Raw genomic sequence first — 21,430 nt, 5'->3', positions numbered from 1 at the left:
AATTTGGCTAGTTTTGAATTTAGTGTTCCCACCTAAAATAATTCTGATAGCATTTACCTTTTTCAGTATAATATTAAAAAAAGTGAAGTTTTTATATGATAGAATTCATGCGTATTTCAATTAATTTCAAATTGAAGCATATATAATTGACTTTTATTTATTTATTTTTATAGCACATACGAAATTCCGATGATAAAAGTTGCAAGGAGTTGGTTATGGACTTATGGTGCTTTTATAAGGGTTTACGATCGACAATAATAACAAATCTAAAGATGTATTATTAGTACTAATTTTTTCTTCTAATGTATGTTAAATATAATGGTGAACGTTTAACAAACAACAGCGCAAACAAGAACTGAAATTTAGCTAATATACTATATATGCATGCAACTTTTGAATTTTCTCACCTTCTTTCGAACACAAAATTAACCAATATTTCTGCATATTAATTTATATAATACCATTTTGACTAAAAATAAAATTTAAAATATTTTATTCACTCATATATTTTATATTACCAGACACACAAGAAATAAACTAAAAAGTCAAAAATTTTGTTTCATAGAACATTGTATTATTATAATTTGGTTATAAAAAGTTTAAAATTTAACGGTTGCATTAAAAAAGGAACAGGAACATGGTGTAGATAGATAATATAGACAAAGTTGTAATAATAAAAGAAATGAGTGGCAAATGGTAGAAAGAGGGTAAAGCGGGCAAGGGGCAAGATTTGAACAAAACAATTCGCCAATTGCGGGTGGCCCGCCCACAGCACAGCCATCTCCTTACTGGCCCACTCCTCTTCCTTCTAGTAGCCAAATTGCCAAATAAGAAAAAGAAAGGCAGGCTTCTCTTTCATTTCTACTGCTACTAAATACCAACAATTCCTGCACAATCTTTCTTCATTCTCTCTATTTGATTCACACTTTTTCCAAGTTCCAAACAAAAACAAAAGCTTCAATCCAAAAAGAAAAGCATCGAAAATCAAAATCAAAATCTCTTTCTCCCGCGCTCGTTCAGGCAAGCACTCATAATTTATTAATCTGTTTGTATTTTCTTTCATTGTCGATCGATCTCTCTGTTATTATATGTCTTTGTGATTATATGTTTGATCTGTCAAGTCATAGCGTTTATTTCTCTGCTTATTTCGATTCTGTGTTTCGAAATTGATGAATTAGCTTCTACATGAACATCTCATTTTAGTTTTGTGTGATGATTAAACACCGAATTCTTCTTCTACATTTTATCTCGATTTTATGTTCTCAGTTTTAGATCGCTGATTAGCAGTGTGCTTTTGAGATCATCTCGAGGAAGTAAACTATTAAAAGGACCTCTTTGTTCATCATTATGGGATGATTTTGATCTTCATCTTCTCTCTAATCGATGCTCGCTAGCTTCTTCTTAAACAATTTGATCCTCTTACTTGGCGATACATCTTCTGATCATTTTTTACTTTTGTTAATAAAAAAAGAAATTGAGTATTAAAATTCTGTAGATTTTATTATTTTTTTGGCAATCTGTGGTTGAGAAGTTACATCAATGGTGGATTTGATCATATTCATAGTGATTGATCAGTAGTGGATCCTTCTGTGATGTAGAAATTGTAAATTTGCGATTCTTATCTGTAAGAAAGTGACAAAATCATTACGCTGCTCTTCATGCGTTGTTTACGCGCTTTTTCCTCTCCAGTTACGCCTTTTTGTTTTTTTTCCTTTCATTTTTCCCTTTCGTTACAAATTATGTCCTCCTTCCTCAACTGTAGTTCAGTTTTCGTCAGAACAATCGGAATATAACCTGCATTTTGTCGGATCAACAAGCATCTTTTTTTTTTTTTTTCAAATGAAAATCTGTGTGATTTGAAATATGACTATCCATAGATTACATTTGATTCCATCTTAAATATTTGATCGTTTTAATTTATTGGTATGATTTTGATTTATTTGAAAATAAAAATAAAAATTGAATCTTGTGATCTTAAACAAAAAAATGTTAATTATATCAGAATATTTTTTTATCTCACGATCTTAAACATGTCATTAAAAAAATTAAAGATAAGAAAAATATATTTTTTAAAAACCAAACTAAAATGAAAAGTAAGACCAACCAATTGAAAGTGTGTGAGTAGTACTCGTGTATTTTACTAGGCACTCTAGTAATTTTCACTTGGCTAAAAATTTTCATTCAATTGCTTCGTCTCACTGTGGCGTGGAATAATTTGAGCTAATCTGGTTCTACTTTTCAACTCGTTATTTTGACCGTAAAGTTCTGACTGTGTGACGCTTAAGACTCTATTAGTTTAAAATTTCTTTTAAAGGTTGTCGTTGAATGTTTAAAAAATATAATAATAATAATAATAAAGGTGGTATCCGAAGTAAATTTTTGGCATGTATGAGTTGGTTGGCAGGAAGTAGAATAATAATACTGAGTACAATGTTTTCGTAACATTGAGATGAATTATATTGATAATATTATTTTTTATCAATGATTTGATTTGTTGAATTAAATAAATATAATATACTAGATTAGGAATAATCCTGAATAAATTTTATTAGAATATAAATAGTATCCCGTATGATTTAATATCATAGTTTATTAGATATAAAAATAATAGTATTAACTAAAATATATGATTAATAAGTTATACATAAAGTAAAAATATTACTTATTACAAATCAAAATAATATTAAAATTGATACCTATATTATTCTCTTACGACGTTCGGTAATTGTAAAGCAATGGACTATAACTTTGCATCTGGAGTCGGAAGAATTTCTTATTTGATCTGTGACGGTGATGCTTTCGTTATTGTTATTTACTTTGTCATACTCCTGAATATTTTTAATTGCATACGAGCTGGCTTGTCTCATTTTGGCCTACCTAATTTTACTACTTTTTTCTTTTCACTAAATTGACTGTATAGAAGAATAAATTTTTGTTGGTATTGACATTTTGTAATCCTATTTGGCAATCTAAGGTAAAAAGGGGCAAAGTTTTGGGAAGAGAACCTCCATTATTAATTGTCATCCTACATGGAAGCCACGCCATAAGCAACAAATGATGACAAGAACTAAGAAAATGCCAATTGCCATGTTTAGGATGTTTTGGTCTCTGTCCCACTTAAAAATTCGTGCACGTCATGATAGAGTAATGCTATCATGTGGTTGGGTCTTTGAAAAAATTTCAATAATGCTTTTAGCTTATAATAATAAATAATTCAAAAAGATGAGATGATAGATATGTTTGAACCTCATCGGTCACCTGTTTATTTTTATTTTCCTTCTTTAGAGCCAGCAACACTTTCTTTTGCTTTTTCACTTTTTGATCCATGACCATATAATCCATCTCTATCCCGTCCGATAAAGAAAAATGAAAAAACATAATATATAAATGTGTTTGATAATTATTTTTTTTTAATATTTACGTTTTTAATTTTTGACGTGCATAAGTAGATATTTAAATATATATAAAGTTTAATAATTAGATATATGTATCCTATATAACAATTCACGTTTTATGTGTATTATGACAAGTGTATTTACTTGTTCAATATTATACAAAATTAAATGTCTAGTATTTACTTGTGCGCACTCAAAGTTAAAAAATATAAATATTAGTTGAAATCAAATTAAATAACACGTGTATATATTATATCAATTAGAAAATCGAAAAAAGAAAATCTATTGTGTGTAGCCTTTTGATTAGTTACCTCCTGCCTTTGCTGCTTCTTGTTTTTATGTTTTGCCATAAAAAAATTTCAATCACCTCTCTTTTTATAATAATAATAATGATAATAAGCAAACATAGACACATTTGTTATTTCCTTTACTGACCTTCCGAGGATTTAAAAGTAAGAGAAGAAGTCGCATTTGAATCACTATATATAATTGTGACGTGAGAGCTATCTCATCTGAAAATGTTAATATGAAACCATTGAAATTAACTTTATGTTTTGGATAAATTATAAGTTATGTTCAAATCAATATTTTGTTCCTTCCTTTAATTTTTCTTTGCTTCTTAAAATATAAAAAAGTCGATTCTTGCAAATACTTCTATAACATGGACACGAAATTGTACCAGTATTTTTTATAATATAGGCCAATCTAAACAGCTAACGTTTTCTTCGCTTTCTCTTTTCTTTTCCATTCCCTTTTAAGTTGTAAAGTTTGGAACTGACGCAACATATTCATACAGCAAAATAAGTTACTAGAGAAGTAAAATAATGTTTAAAAAGTTTTAACTTGTTAGTTGTTTACCTTACCAACTTAGCTGTTTTCATTAATCCAGATACTGTAAGAACTTCATAAGGTGAGATTATTTTGACATGGAAGCAGAGACAGCAACCACAGATGTACCGGTGGTACAGGTTTCAGAAAAGATAGAGGGCAAAGGCGATGTTATTAAGGTAATGCTCGTTGCTTTTTAAAACTTCACTCTCAAGAATATCATTTTCTTAAATGGCTGTGGTGATATTTTGATATTTATATCGATGGACTGTAGGAAATGGTTTCAATATTATATTCAAAATGGCCTGAAACAAAAAGTAGGTTATTTTTTTCTGCCATTGCTTATTTTTGAAAATGAAAACTCGAATTACAGTAGAAGAAACCTCTAAATTTCATCAAACTACACATCTTGCCAGTTGCTTGGTCTGTTGGCATTCCGTGACAATAATATCTTGGGAATTGGGATCGAAATAGTAGGCGTCAATTTGGAAGCTAATAATTGCAAATCTCAAAGGTCAGATAGTTTAGATGACAAAGAAAACGATACTAAAAAAACATAATCTTTGATATGGTTTGGTCAATTGGCTACGTATAAAAACTTAATATAAAAGAAAACATAAAAACTCTTTTAGTGACTCCATTGTGAATGTTATTGTATTATTTGTATGAGAAGAAAAATCTTTTATTTATAGAAGTCCAACACTTCTTATCCAAGAAAAGGATAGATATACCAGAGTTCTTTCCACCGAGAAAACTTTTTGTAACAAGAAAACCTTTTTGATACAAAACACAATCGTGGTAGTGGTAGAATTCAACTAAGGTAGGAAATTCAGGAACCCTAAAATAATAGATAACTTTTTCTTTTATTGGGTGATATCATTTGGATCACCATTAGAAACACATAAGTACGAAAAAATGCTGCTCAAAGTTTATCTATTGTTAAACTTTTTCCTTCAGGATGATTATTGATCAGTTCATCTGAACATTAGCATTGCATAAGTTAGGTGCTTTCGAGATTGAGGTTGCTTTTATGTGCAAATTTCTCACCTTAAGTTTTTTTTGTACTTAAAACCAAGTTTCCCTTTCCATGTATGTGCAAGCAAAAGACTTGGGCTTATGTTACTAGAGGAGTGCTTTTCCAGTTTTCTTTTGACTACTTGATCACTGGTGCGGTTTAAAGTGATTATGGATTCAAAGTTTTAGATGTAAAGATGGTGGCATTGGAAAAAGACAACATGAATTTACTGCACTGTTGTCAAATATGATGCAACAAATAGTCTATGACAAACTTGGGTATTTTCTACTCTCTGCATATTTAGTGCATCAACTATGGCGAGCAATTTGCTTAATTTCGAGTAAATCATTTTTGTAATTTACCCTGTTTAAAGCTCAAATAACTATGATTGAATATACTAGTTAAGAAATTCCTTTTTCTTCTTCCTCATCTTCTGTTTGGGTTACATCTTATTAAAGGGGTCCAATGGCAAGATAGAAGGTCAGAAGGAGCACGAAGAGTCTGCTTTTGACGGAGAGTTTATAAAAGTAGAGAAGGAAGCTTTGGAATCAAAGGATGGTTCACATGCTATAGCTGAAGCTTCTCCTGCAGAGGGCAAAGTGTCTGCAATGGAGCGTAGCTCAAATATTTCATCTGCTAGCAGAGAATATCTTGAAGCACAAGAAAAGGCTAACGAACTTGAGCTTGAATTGGAAAGATTTGCTGGATCATTAAAAGACACTGAATCTCAAAATGTGAAGTTAAAGGATGAATTGTCGCTCACAAAAGAGAAGCTGGAGGAAACTGCAAAGAAATTTGAAGACCTTGAACTTGATCACAAGAAATTGAAAGAGCAGATTGCAGAAGCAGAAAATAGATATAGCACTGAGCTTAATGCTTTGCAAGAGGCATTGCATACTCAAGAATTGAATAACAAGGAGAATGTTAATGTTAAGGAGGCATTTGACAGACTTGGCCTCGAGTTTGAAAGCTCAAAGAAGAAGATGGAAGAACTTGAGCAAAAGCTGCTGGCTTCGGCCAGTGAGGCTCAAAAGTTTGAGGAGTTGCACAAACAAAGTGGCTCACTTGCAGAATCAGAGACAAAGAGGGCCTTGGATTTTGAGAGATTGCTGGAGTTGTCGAAACAGAATGCAAAAGAAATTGAAGACCAGATGGCTTCTTTACAAGAAGAACTCAAGAGCCTAAATGAGAAGATTGCTGAAAATCAGAAGGTTGAAGAAGCACTCATGACCACAGCTTCAGAGCTTTCTAAAGTTCAAGGAGAGTTAGAGATCTCAAAATCACAAGTGCAAGAGATTGAGAATAAACTTGCATCAAAAGAAGCTCTGATAGATGAATTTAGCCAAGAGCTTGACACGAGAAAAGCTTCTGAATCTCAGGTAAAGGAGAATATTTCGTCTCTTGAGCTTTTGTTATCATCCACGAAAGAAGATCTTCAGGCTAAGGTATCTGAGTTGGAAGACATAAAGTTGAAGCTTCAGGAGGAAGTAGGTTTGAAGGAACACATTGAAGCTGAACTGAAAAACCAGGAAACACAACTCTCAGTGTCGCAGGAGGAGCTGGACAAACTATCTACAGAGAAAGGAGCTCTTGAAGCTGCTGTAGCCGAGCTAAACAATAATGTGGTCCAGATTAAGGAATTATGTAGTGATCTAGAGGTGAAATTGCAGCTTTCAGATAAGAAATTCTGCAATGCAGATTCTCTTCTTTCTCAAGCTTTAGCAAACAGCACGGAGCTGGAGCAGAAGCTGAAATCATTGGAAGAGCTTCACCTTGAATCTTCAAATGCCATAACTACAGCCAACCAGAAAAATGTTGAACTTGAGGACATGCTACAAATATCCAATGCTTCTTTAGAAGAAGCAAAATCGCAGCTTAGAGAAATGGAGAATCGCTGTGCTGCAGCTGAAGAAAGGAGTGTGGAGCTAGAACGGCAAATAAATCTGGCGGAACTGAAAAGCAATGATGTGAAGAGGGAACTAGAAGAGTTCTCTGGGAAAGTTTCTGAACTAAATGCCACGCTTGAGAAGACTGTGGAAGAAAGGAAACAGCTGGATACCAGATTGCAGGAGTACGAGGAGAAGATAGCTCATTTGGATTCTGAGTTGGTCAAATCAAGTGCTCGTAATTTAGAACTTGAAGCAGAGCTTAAAAATGTTGCTGATAAATGCGCTGAGCATGAAGGTCGGGCCAATACCAAGGATCAACGCAGCCGTGAATTAGAGGACTTGATGCTGGTATCACACTCGAAAGTAGAGGAAGCTGGCAAAAAGGCGAGTGACTTGGAGCTATTGCTCGAAACGGAGAAATATAGGATTCAGGAGCTTGAAGAACAAATAAGTACATTAGAGAAGAAATGTGTGGCTGCAGAAGCAGAATGTAAGAAGCACTCTGACAGGGTATCTGAGCTTGAAGCAGAAGTAGAGACATTCCAAACAAAATCGTCAAGCCTTGAGGTTGCTATGGCAGAGACCAAGGAGAAAGAGAAGGAATTGAGTCAATGTCTCAACAATGTGACAGAGGAGAAGAGAAACTTAGAGGATGTCTACAAGAATTCAATTGAAAAACTAGCTGAAGCAGAAAGCTTGCTTGAGGTCCTGCGTCATGAATTGAACACCACACAACAGAAACTGGAAGGTATTGAGAATGATCTTAATGCTACTGGGTTGAGAGAGAGTGAGGTGATGGAGAAGCTCAAGTCAGCAGAAGAGCAGCTAGAGCAACAAGGAAGAGTTTTGGAGCAAGCAACAGCTCGAAGCATAGAGCTTGAGTCATTGCATGATACTCTGAAGATGGATTCCGAGCTCAAACTCCAAGAGGCAACTGGAAAATTTGTTACCAGAGATTCAGAGGCACAAACATTGAATGAGAAACTGAAGTCTCTTGAAGATCAGCTAAAGAGTTATGAGGAGCAGATTGGTAAATCTGCTGAAAGCTTTTCAGCTGTGAAGGAAGAACTGGATCAGGTGTTGGTGAAGCTGGCTTCATCTGAGACTGACAATGAGGACCTGAAAAAGAAAATATTGGAGGCAGAAGATAAAGCTGCAGACATTTTATCTGAAAACCAACAATTAATGGAGACAAATATGCTTCTTAAGAACAGGGTGAATGATCTGGAAGAAATGTTAAACTCAGCCCATGCAGAAAAGGAGGAAAGTGTTCAACAACTAGTTTCTCATATGAACACCATCACAGAACTGACAGACCAGCATTCCAGAGCGTCTGAACTTCAATCGGCAACTGAAGCCCGCATATCAGAAACGGAGGCAAAGCTGCAAGAAGCCATTCAAAAGTCCACCCAGAAAGAGTCTGAAGGTAAAGAGTTGATGGATAAACTACACTCTCTTGAAGCTCTGGTGAAAACATATGAAGAGCAGACTCATGAAACAGTTACTCTGGCTGAAACTCAAAAGATGGAACTAGAGCAAAGCTGCAAGAATTTGAGTCATCTTGAAAGCATTGTTGAAGAGCTGAAGGGGAAGTGTACCGAACTTGAAAAGGAGAAAGAAGGACTAACTCAAGAGAACTCAGAGCTAAAGGGAGAAGTGGCCTCAAATGACTCTAAACTCAATGATTTAGAAGCCAAAGTGTCAGCTGCATTTGCCGAGAAGAATGAAGCAGTTGAAGAGCTTAAAGCTTCAAACCAGGTGATAGACAACTTAAAAGAGCAGCTTAGTTCTGAAGGACAAAAGCTACAACTTCAGGTTAGTGCCTGGCTACACTTTGAAACTGTATCATTCATACTACTAGGCAATTATTGGAGGTGCATGTACTTACATCTGACAACTCGCTATTCTAAAATATTCACTGTTTACAGTTATCATCCATATTGGAGGAAAACAACTTGCTCAATGAAACACATCAAACCTGTAAGAAGGAGCAGCAAAATGTCATAGCACATCTTGAAGAACAGTTGAAAGAAATCAAGTCAAGTGAAAATTCTCTGAAAAGTCAATTAGAACTTTTCCAGGCTGAGATTCATCAGAAGTCTCAGTTGCAAAGCCGCATCAAGGAGCTTGAAGATCACTTAGGTAGTGCTGAAGCGCAAGCAAAAGAAGAGGTAATGTATTTTTTATACAGTTAAATATACAACCAAGTTAACATTCTAGAATTCAAATTATTAGCCAGATGCATGCTAGTAGCATTTTTTAAATATTATATTGCCACATCCCAGTAATTTAAATGTTTCTGATTTTTACTCTTCTACTCCCTCTGTTCCTATTTATATGTCACCATTTTAAATTTTACGTGCTGTATAAAGAAATTAAGTAAGTTTACTATTCTACCCTTATTTAATGTTTTTTAAAGTTAAGTTTTCAATCAATGAACATGAATTAACTTATTTCGATTCATTAATTTGACCAATGAACATGAATTATTTACTTAATTTTTCTATGTTGGTCAAATGTATATTTTCAAGGTTAATAACTCATAAGGGTAAAATAGGAAGAATAATGTCATTTATGCATTGAAATGAAAAATATTAAAGACCATATACTTTTAGTAAGGATGACATATAAATAAGAACGGAGGGAGAGAGTATTATGGTATGAAAATTAAAACATTTACTTTTCGAGCCTGGTTATTAATTCATATTTGAAATGTCAACAACACAGAAAGAGGCTATGTCCAATAAGGGGTTAGAGCAGGAGGCAACTTTGAAGAGTTCATCAGAGGAACTGCAAGCCAAAAGCAAGGAAGTAGTTACTCTACAAAACCAAGTCAAGGAACTTGAGGAGAAATTGAAGCAGAAGGTTAGTTTCTTTCATGAACCGTATTTGCTCGCTATCTTGAACGGAATCTGCATTAATTCTATCACTTCCATATCTTTTCTCAGAGCCTCCTGTTTTCATCTGAGTCTACTATTACTATCAGAAAGAGGGGATATTGAAAGAAACTAAATGAACAAGGACATTTCATCCTCTTATATTTTGTCTTTTAAAAATTGTTATGGACGAGAGCAATGCAAATTATGTAACAAATGTGACCATAATGATTGTTAAACAGCTCGAAAGATCAATGATTTCCAATTGCTTTTAATTCAAATTGCAGGATATTGGTGGCGGTAGTAGTGATCAAAAGGATGAGGTAGAGGTAAAATCTAGGGACATTGGACAAATGTTCTCTACTCCAACGAAACGAAAGAGCAAGAAGAAGTCCGAAGTCTCTTCAACTCAACCATCCTCCAGTGAGTCACAAGTTCAACACATTGAAGGATCTGCTGCTCTGTCCCTGAAATTTATTTTGGGGGTTGCTCTAATTTCAGTCATCCTGGGAATAATTCTTGGTAAAAGATATTAGTTTCAAGGTTTTCGAGTTTTGGTCTTGTTTTAGAATGGGGTTCTTTTTTGGTATAAGTTTTTTCCCTTTGTGATTTTTGATCATCATTGTTGGTATCTTAATCGATAGTTTGGGCTGGAAGTTTGTTGGGGAACTGGTTTTCATATTTCCTTCAACTTAATTGATTACTGTAGTAATCAAGGTTGTTTTAGTTTTGCTCATGAATTTGCTTAAGAAGGCGTCGATTGTTGAAGATTTCAGGTTACCAGCTTTTACCAGAATTTTCTCTTGATGGAGTCATTTTATTTGACTGAAAATGAAGGCTTAAAAGTTGAAGCTTTTAGTGATATTGTGTGTAGGGGGCTAAGGGGGGATTGAATTGAGAAAATGTTATTGTTCTATTATTATTGAGTTATTGGATTAATGATTTTTTAAAAAAAAGTTATCGAGTTATCACTTCAGTCTTAATTTTTTAATATTAGGTTATTGGATAAATTGATAACTTATTAAAACTGTACTAATTTATTATTTTATTCCTACATAAATATTAAATATTAATATTAGTACGTTACTATCTTTATCATTTCGCATTTAATTCACATTATTGTCCAAATTTTTTATTTGTGTTGTATTTGTATAGTTCTTTTCATGTTAGTAATTATTATTTATATTTTATTAGCATTATGTAAAGTTATATTATTGTTTTGTCGCGTCAAACTATTGGAGAAATCATATATTTGTCGTATGAGTATTTTTGTTATTGGTTAAACCATTAAAGATTAATAATCGATAAATCAAAACTCGATAAGAAATATCTTACTGGTTTGGTAAATCAAAAATCGATAAATCGAACCAATAATATTTGAAACCGAACTGACGCACACCCCTAATTGTGTGTTCCGTATGAAGAAAAATATTTTTAAAAAAAGTTTTTCATGTTTGATTGTTCAAATATTGGGAAAATATCTTTTCTAAGAAGACAGACTTCTTAAAAATGAGCTCCCTTATGGAAGTAGAAAAAACAAGTTCTACTAGTAATATTTCACATTGATTTTGTCCTCCAACCCTTTAACACACCTCATTTTCACCCATCTCCATAACTCTTATCCCCACCATCCAACACCCTTACCTCCCCATTCACTCCATCTTCCATAATATTTATTTAAATTATATACAAATACTTCTAAAATAATAATTTTTATTTATTATTGAACATAATAAAATAAACAGAAAACTCACTTATTATTTATTTTTGAACCAACTATTGAAGGGAATATTTCTGAACATTATGAAAGCGTGATTTTTTACAACAATGAATACGGTTATCTCTTTTATAATGTTAAAACTCTTCATTGTATAGCACGCATAATATATGTGTTCTATAGATTTTCGTGGGTACTTTAACATTACAATGTGTTATATAAAATTAACAAATTGAGTTGTTACTCAAAAAACAACATTCGAGTAAAGTTCAAAATAAGGGTACATAAAGCATATAGCGCAAATAATATGCGTATTATGTTGATTTTTGTGGGTACTTTAACAATATAATGTATCATATAAAGTTAACAAATTGAATTGTTACTCAAAAACACCATTCAATTTCAGTCCTGCGATCATACTCACTTTGATTTCTCATAAGGTGTCGGCTGAATCCTAAAAGCAACATGGAATCTTGCCAATTGACGGTAAATAGAATTAGGAAAGAAAATAACTAAATGCTAGCAAGAGATTGTAGATTTTACATGTTCAAATTAACCAAGAAACAAGCATCATCAATCGGCAGGGAACAAGCATCTATTTGTGAAAAAACACATCTTAAGAAATTCACAATATTTATCTGAGGACGATATTGACGACTTTTATGATATTTTTTTAATTTTTTTTTTCATGATGTCATTAATCTAAAGAAAATTGATGGACTTAATTTTAAGTTTATTTCTTATATTATTATTTGTATTGTTTTAACATATTAAAGTATTATATACATAATAATTAAAAACCAACATTTTAAATTGTCATAGAAAATAGGTTATTAGAATTCAAAAAATCGATTGTAGCTCGCAACCACAGAGTAATATATTAGAACATTACATAGAAAATAATAATACATAAAAGTGCAGCTAGAAGAAACAAAAAACATTGCATAAAATCTAATAAACCTAATCAACTATGCAATATATGACAACAATAGACCCATAAATCAGTCTCAAACAGTCTATTGTTTTCTCATTGTGCCATTCAATTTCCCTCTTAATAGGGTGTTCCTTAGTAGATTCCTATCTTCTCCAACTTCATTCATATTAGTCTACATATCATACCTCACATTGTTATGTGAAGTAGTTATATCTTCGTCAATCGGGGACCTTCTCATTGTTGGAATATTGTCTTCCCAACAAAAACAGTCTCATTCACCATTTGCATATAAAAATAATTTTAAAAAATTTAAATATGTAATATGCACTTTGTTGCTCTGAAAAAGTAACACAAAATCTTATTTCCGACATTTTACAGCCCCAAAATTTACGATCTGAATTTGTAGGGGTCCTTGATGTCTTGATCCTACAATAATCTCCGCACAAACGAATATCAAATTTTATAAAAAACTTTGACGTACCAAGAATCTTCATACCATGAGCGGAGCTAGCAAGGATTCACCCCTTCGACAAAAATTTACACATAATTAAATTATTTTTTGTGTATATATAATAGATGTTGAATTTTCTTTGGTCTCTTTATCTGTTTACTTTTTATATTTCAAACCCCATTAATAAAAATTCTAACTCCACCATTACTTGAGACATAACTGATTTCAACAAAGTAAGAAGAAAGATGAAAAGTTTGAACAGGAAAAAGATGAACTAGGACAAAAATGATTGATACCCTAATTTTAATGAATCATAAAAGGAAACTAATACCATATTCATATTCGACCAAGCCTTTGACAATAATTGATATCCTAAATAGAATGTATTAGTAATGCTTGTATTAGTTATGCTTGCATTAATTATAGATAGAATATTTTTTATGCATTATTTGGTTTAGTATATTAAAAATATCATGCATTGCATAAAAATATTTATTTAAAAAAATATCCTCAACAATTATGGTGAAGAAGATGTAAAAATGATTTTGAGGGGTAATTAAGTCTTTAATTATATTAATGCATATATTAAATCCCCTTGCATTACTAATACCTAAAAATTCATGATATTAGTAATACACACCTTAGTACACAATAGAGTGTATAGCTAATGTAAAATTAGTTATACATAGGCGGAATGACTTGGGAGACCCTTGGACTTGGCTCTGTTTGTAAGTTGGACCGTTATACTTACGATTTTGCCAACTAAACTCTTAAACTCACTGAAACACAATATTTTAAATTTTTTAGTGATATGTCATTATATGTGGCATTTTTTATCTTATGTGCGTGTGATACACATATTTTATGCACGTGAGACATCCTGAAAAGTCAATTTTGATCACTTTTGACCTTTATAACATGCATCTTATTCCTCAATTAGTCCAACACCATTATTGAACAAAATTTGAGCTCAATTTGGTCTTTTCTTCAATTTTTCTTTCCAAATTTCTTCTCCATTAATTTTTTTTTGTTTCTGCAATTATTCTTTTTTTTAGGTTCGCTTACTTGTGTAGATCCTTCATTATCAGTCAATTTTCTACTTTAATTTTTTGATTTTATCTTTGATGCTTGTTCAACTATTTAGCTTAATTTATTTGTCTCACCACCTATATAAATATCTCTTCAATAATCACTCTTCACAAAACTTTCTCCTCCATCTTAATCTTCTTATTAGATCCACAAATTTCAACATCTTTAATAGAACAATTTTGTCCAATTTCATCAAACACCAAGATATTTTTTTTTCTCTTTCTACAATTTCATCAAACACACATAAGGAAAAAAATCTTTTTTTATTTTCATCAAACATCCAGAAAAAAGAAAAAAAAAACTAATCTTCCATCTTACTCCATTTTAATCAAATACCAAGAAAATGGACTTCTACTTTCTTCAATTTTATCACACACACAAAAAATAGCTTTCTCCGATTTCATCAAACATCTAAAAAAGAGAAGCAAAATTTCAAAAAAGCCCACGATAATTCTTATAAAATTTCTAAAGGCTAAAATTCGACATGCACAAAAATCAAAGACCAAAAAAGAATGAACAAAACAGATATTATTCTAGATTAAGACGGGGTTAATAAACATACAAAGAGACTGGAAATCGCACTCAAATACCATAAACAATAGACAATATCATGGGAGCAAAAGGACAAAAAATAGGGTGAGAAATTATGTGGATCTATTTGAACAAAAAGAAAATGAAATATGAGGTTTTAGACTTTTAACATGTAATTTTTCATTTGTGCAGTTTTACATGACGTGTAATCGGTTGTAATTCATGCACCATTGATCTATCCAAAAAGGGTTTTAAATGTTGTGTTTCAGTGAGTTTAAGGTTTCAGTTGACAAAGTCGTAAGTATAACGATTCAACTTACAAACGGAATCAAATATAAAAACCTCCCAAATCATTCCGCCTTATATATAACATAAAAAATTGCATCAAATAAAATATTACTAATACATTTAATTAATAAATACATTAATTTTACTAATATACTCTACCAAATAGACCCATAATAATCTTAAGGTTGTGTGTCAAAGTTAACAAGTAATATGAAAAGGAGGTAACAACGAGACGAGAATCTTCTACCGCAATAATTTCTTAAAGGAAAAGGACAAAATTTCTATCATGTATTGCAATTAGCATTTCTTAAAAGAATAATTTTCATGAATGTGAGCAAGACAAATACATGTGTAGGGGCCTCTTCAGAATTAGGACCAAAGTGAACAAGAGCACTTCGCTTATTAGTATGTCCAATCCAATTCCTTTTAGGACAACAATTATGGTATTTGCACCAATAAACATAATCCCAACACTTCAAATTGAAGCAACAAAAAAAAAAAAAAAGGGAATGTTAATCACACGGTTGCCATGCAGAGGCAGTCAACAAAGATAAATCCTTCCATCCCAATTTCAAACACCCATTTTCCTCCACCAAAGTATACCCTCTTGGATACATACCCAACAACAATGTAGCTTGAGCAGCTGCTGTACCCGATAACGAAACGGGTAAAAACCCGATTCGTTTCAATTCATCGCCCCATCTCTCTACGGGTATTTCCCCGCTCCTCTTGGGCCCACCTACCGCAACAATATTCCTGATTTCGCTACCGAACAATTGCTGCTCCACCGTATGCCTTTCTACACTCTCCTCCCTCAATCCATCCCCTAACGCATCAAACAAAGCCGAGTAATAATGCAATGCCTCAACGAATCGGCCTAAAAAGTTCCCTCCATGACTCAGATCTTGTTCAACCAGCGTTATCAATTTCGGCCTTAACAAATTCAACAATCTGAAAGTACCTAAATCACTCCCTGTGATATCGTAAAGGCAATGATGCATCCAATTGACAACTGTAGTTTCCCCAATTTTCACTCCCAGTTGAGTCAGGTCTGTGATGTGTCCGATTTTGCCTTCCAGTGGTTGAAACTCGAACGGAAGCCCGAACGAGTTGGCGAATTCGGTGAGTCTCCGGCCGGTGGATTCGAGCGATTCCGTGGAGGATCCGACGCCGGTGATTTTGATGGAACGGAGCTTCCTCGATCGAGAGGAGAGGATTTGGAACAATCCTGGCCATTGAAGACCTTGCATGATGTCGAGATCGATGACGTGGACGTGATCTTCACCTTCTAATGCTTGGTAAATAGCTTGATTCGCTGTGTAGTGAGAGAATTTGATGAGCGGGCTTATTGTATTGTACGATTGCAGAGCAGTGAATAGCTTTTGGGAATGCGTGAGAGTTAGGACTTTGAGGTTAAGTGGAGAGTAAAATCGGAGATGAGAGCTGATGATTCTGGCCGATAGAGCTTCAGCGAAGTAAGCAGCGACTCGCTCAGCCGACGAGCCGAACGGGGAAGAAAGCTCAGCGATTTCTGGTAATAAACTAGCAGCTTCGTCGAGATTCTCCATGGCAACGCACTCAGCGCATTGGAGGAGCAAGCCGAGAAGGCGAAGGCCGATGGAATCGGCGTCAAGGAGAACTACCTCCTCTGCTGCTGCTGCTGCTGCTTCTTCTTCCTCCTCTTCCCTTTCGTTACGAGGTCGTTTAGTAAGAAGAACCTGAGGTTCATCTGAGACAGGAGTAAACTCAACAATAGAGCGTTTAGAAGACATGGAAGATGATGATGAAGAAGATGTATGATTAATTAAAGAGAATTGAAGCATGATCACTCATCACATGGCAAAGAATGTAAGAATTGCCAGTTAGAAAAGGAAGAAAAAAAAATGAGTGGTGAGGATAATTGAAGGGGGGATTTGTGAAAAAAAGGTTGATGACTTTTTGGAATTATCCATCTTTGTAAGACACATTGAAGTGAGGTTTTTGTATTTTTGTGTTTGAATCTTTCCTCAAACATAAAATACTATACTCGTAATTAGTATTAATTCATAACATAATAATATATGTTTACATCTCTTCCAAGGGAAAAAACATAGTTTCCTTGGAATTTAATATTCTCTCTCTTTGACTTTTTTGAGGATAATTGAATTGATTTTAGAGTAATATTTTACCTTAATCTAGGAATTAAATCCAAGAAACAAAAAATGTTAGTGAATCGGTTCATATTTATTCAAAAAGATAGACGAATTAATAATAGAATTTCGAGTGAAGCAATTTTTCTATATTCAAAGAATATCCAACTACATATGAACTATTTGGGTCAATGAATTAATTCAATTCAAAATTTGAGATAATGAGTGTAAATCGAAAAAAATTTATATGTAGTTGTTAATGGAGATGAAGTTATAAATTATGAGGTATTAATATCAATTTACGCCAAATTGCTCCACATTTGTCCCCTAACTATTTTTTTTAAAAATGAATCGCAGCCAATTCGAATTGATCTTGTAAAAGATCTGGTACGGAATGAATAAACTATAAATTGGAGATGGACTGAGTAACTGAAGTTTGAACCGTGCTAAGCAATTTTGATTTTATATTTATTAATATAAAAACAATTTTATTTTATTTGCTAAAATATTTTTCTCACAAGGGAAATTCAATTGAATCATGACCTCTCGGATCATATGACACCGCCCTAATGTGGATCAGTGACGAACCCCAACAACAATAATTTAGTAAAATTCCACATTGTGAAATTTAAAAAGAATAAAATATACGCAGATCTTACTCCTATTCATAATAATATAAGCGTGTGCATTAAAAAAAAAAAAAAACTTGTCACGTCTGTTTGTATATGCAAACAAACTTGTACAGTAGTTATCATGTTACTCCAAGTAGCTTCAATGCCCCACGTTGCTTTCCCACTGTTATTTTACCCAACAGAAAAAGTAAGGTTTGCTCGAGAGCAATTTCTTGGGATTTGTTGGGGACTTTCTTGTGAAGATATTGATCGGGTTGCTGTCAAGCATGTGAATTATTTATGTGTTACTCTCTTTATTTATTTTTATTTATCAAATTTAATAAATTAATAAAGTATAATTTCTTTTATTATATTCTCAATTTATTTATATTAAGTTAATTTTTTTTTAAATGATTGTGAGTAAATACGTTGGGATCCTATAAATTAATAGCAATAAAATGATACACTCACTATATTAATCATTATTTTTTTAGCATGTATGTCAAATCAAAATTTAACAAGTAAACCTAAACAGAAGGAGTATGTATAAAGTTCACTACATTAAGTATGGTGTTTGGTTACCAATTTATAAACAAGATGAGAGTCGGAAAATTGAAATAAGAATTGTCAAGTAATTCTTGAATGCTTCTACTTATATAGATGGAATCCAGTATCATAACTAATACATGTATAAGTTATGAAGAAATCTATATATTATTTTATTTATGATAAAAAATGAAATAATTAATACACAAATAATTAACGTATACATAATTAATCTCTGCATTACAAACACCAGTATATTGAGAAGAGCTAAATTTAATTTTAATGATTCACAAACAGCTACAAAGGAGTTATGTTGTCACACTCCAAAGACGAATCGTTACTTGGTGCCTTAACTATGATATCATAAATTGAATTATTTTTTATTGAATTATACATATATATATATATATATATATTATGTTTACAAATAAATATATTATGCACATTCAGATGTTGAAAAACAAATATTTTTTTTAATTCATTTAATATTCATATATAGATATAACATCTTAATCATTCATATTCAGATATTTTAATCTTGATGAAAACTAGGGGTGTACATGGACCGGGTTGGTTCGGATTTTTTACAAATCAAACCAAACCATTTGTGTCGGGTTATTAAATCTATAAATTAAATCAAACCAATAAAAGTCGGGTTTTTCAATATCATTTTTTCTTGGATTTTTTGGGTTTTTTCGGGTTTTTCGAATTTTTTGGAGTTTTTTCGGGTTTCTCGAATTTTTCATAGTATTTAATAAAAAGCACAGAGCAGTGCTTCTTAAAAAGAGTTCTAATACAAAATATCAACATATAAGATAAAAACAGAATACTGTTTGAAGTTTTACTATAACTTTATAAGATGAACTTTTTTTGTATATTATTTAGAGGGAAACTTACATAAATATACAATATTAGGAAAATATTTATCATTTATAGCAATAAATATTTTTTTTCAGTGAACACTTATAATATATTTATAATACAATTTTAATACATATTGCAGAGAACTATTTATAAAACATATATAATACAAGTTTTATAGATGAATAATACATTTATTACATATTTTAATAGATTTATAATACATTATGTTAGTTTCTTACTACACAAACATAATATATATTTTAAAACACTTATAATACATTTATATTGTATGCATAATCCACTTTTAATACAAGTGTAGATTTATCATAGTATTGCTATATATTGCTATAAATGGTAATAAATAAAAAATATCGTTAAAATCAGTAATTAATTTTAAAAAGCACTCAATCAAGTAATTTTTCCTTATTTAGATGAGGTTCTCAAGTCCAAATCTAAATGTAAGAAAAAAATAAAAATTATGAAATTTTTAAAAAATATATTTATAAATTATATTTTAATAAATATTTTTATGTATAAGATAATTTAAAAATAGTATATCTATAATCGGGTCGGTTTGGGTTCGGTTTGACTTTTTTTAGTTAAAATCAAACCAACTCTATAATGGTCAAGTTTTTTTTCCAAACACTAAACCAAGTCACACCAAACCACTAGTCGGGGTTTTTTCCGGTTTGGTTCGGTTTGTCGGTTTGGTGTGGTTTGTCGGTTTGATGCAGTTTATCGATTTGCCCTATACAGTCCTAATGAAAACAAATGAGGCCTAAGTTTATCCTTTCGTTATATTGTAACCTAAAATTGCTTGAATTGATAAAATTTTCAGATATATCTTACGAGGATAGACTGTAGTGTTTGGCTTCCTTAAATAGAAAGTTTTTCACGATAAATTACTCAAGTACTTTAATTTTCATTCTTTACATTCAATTTGTGTCTAGTATAGTGGCATTAAAAATCCAATTCTTTAATTCATGAAAATCGGATAAAACACAATTCATCCTCTTGTGAGTCTAAGGTGGATTTCTAAAATAACACAACATAAACAATCAAACACCCCCTTATTTTTTTATTAGTTATGACCTAGTTAGGTTGATGTTACGATCATATCGTCATCATAAAAGTGGCTACTTTGCTTGCTTGTTTGACTTAAACTTGCTCCCGGCCCATTAGTTTTTAGGCCCACTGGATATCAGGCTGGGCCGGGTCGGCCCAATCTATAGCCTTGCTGGATCGGATCTGTCAGGGCTCAACATTGAAAAAATCTTAAATAGTCCGGCCCATGACCCATTAGGGATATAGTGTTTGGGCCTAATGGGCCGGGCCGGGTTGAATCATTTGGGTTTGAATTATTTTTTTTGAGGCGTTTATATATTCGAAAATTTGAGTCAATCATCAATATAGTGTATCATTATCTATTTAATTTAGAAGTAATTATAACAATTTATATACTCACAATATACTATCTATTATAGTGATATACTTAATTATATATTATATATATACTTACAATCTATATCTAATAAACTCACAATATACTATTGATTAGTGTGTATATAATTATATTATAATATATATACTTACAATGTATATCTAATATACTCACAATATATTATCTATTATAGTGATATACTCACAATATACCATATATTATAATAATATACTTATATCCTAGTATATATACTTACAATGTATCTAATATACTCATAATATGCTATCTATTATAATAATATACTGACATTATACCATCTATTATAATAATATACTTATATTATGTTATATATACTATAATTTCTTGTGCTCTGATTTTTCTTGTTATCTATTACTTTCTGTACTTTGATTACTCTATATGTGTCGCTTTCGTTATTTACTTTCTTATATCACTTTGAACTTCTTAGCCTTATCTAACCTATTTTTATTCTTTTATTGAACCGAGGGTCTTTCAGAAACAGCCGTCCTACCTTGATAGGAGTAAGGTCTACATATACTTTACCCTCTCCAGACCCCACGTTGTGGGATTTCACTGGGTTGTTGTTGTTGTGTTATGTTATATATACTTATAATGTATATCTAATATACTCACAATATGCTATCTATTATAGTGATATACTCACTATATACTCACAATCTACTATCTATTTTAATTATATACTTACATTATACTATATATATATATATATATATAAATATATATATATATATATATATATATATATATATATATATAGTTACAAAGTATACCAAATATACTCACAATA

General features: G+C 31.9%; 2 protein-coding genes across 2 annotated transcripts; one reads left to right on the top strand and one right to left on the bottom strand.

Moving 5' to 3' along the window:
* The first annotated feature begins 833 nt into the window (after positions 1-833).
* LOC129892372 (uncharacterized) lies at positions 834-10,865 on the top strand. Its single transcript, XM_055967939.1, has 6 exons — positions 834-1,020; positions 4,285-4,402; positions 5,697-8,942; positions 9,056-9,298; positions 9,855-9,992; positions 10,291-10,865. Exons 2-6 carry the CDS (start codon positions 4,322-4,324, stop codon positions 10,537-10,539), a joined length of 3,957 nt encoding a protein of 1,318 aa, XP_055823914.1. The 5' UTR covers positions 834-1,020; positions 4,285-4,321; the 3' UTR covers positions 10,540-10,865.
* A 4,529-nt stretch (positions 10,866-15,394) lies between these two features.
* LOC129893157 (scarecrow-like protein 23) lies at positions 15,395-17,050 on the bottom strand. The gene has a single exon (XM_055968652.1). It carries the CDS (start codon positions 16,834-16,836, stop codon positions 15,526-15,528), a length of 1,311 nt encoding a protein of 436 aa, XP_055824627.1. The 5' UTR covers positions 16,837-17,050; the 3' UTR covers positions 15,395-15,525.
* Positions 17,051-21,430: the final 4,380 nt, after the last annotated feature.

Source organism: Solanum dulcamara, chromosome 6, assembly GCF_947179165.1.
Source record: "Solanum dulcamara chromosome 6, daSolDulc1.2, whole genome shotgun sequence".
In the NCBI taxonomy this organism is placed as follows: domain Eukaryota; kingdom Viridiplantae; phylum Streptophyta; class Magnoliopsida; order Solanales; family Solanaceae; genus Solanum; species Solanum dulcamara.
The sequence above is the reverse complement of the archived record's forward strand: the minus strand, read 5'-3'. Positions and strand labels throughout refer to the sequence as shown.

Excerpts from the sequence above, each read along its gene's own strand:
- LOC129892372 (XM_055967939.1), top strand. The coding sequence starts at position 4,322 with ATGGAAGCAGAGACAGCAACCACAGATGTACCGGTGGTACAGGTTTCA. Across the intron at positions 4,403-5,696 it reads GCAAAGGCGATGTTATTAAG|GGGTCCAATGGCAAGATAGA; the intron begins GTAATGCTCGTT and ends ATCTTATTAAAG. Across the intron at positions 9,299-9,854 it reads AAGCGCAAGCAAAAGAAGAG|AAAGAGGCTATGTCCAATAA; the intron begins GTAATGTATTTT and ends TCAACAACACAG.
- LOC129893157 (XM_055968652.1), bottom strand. The coding sequence starts at position 16,836 with ATGCTTCAATTCTCTTTAATTAATCATACATCTTCTTCATCATCATCT.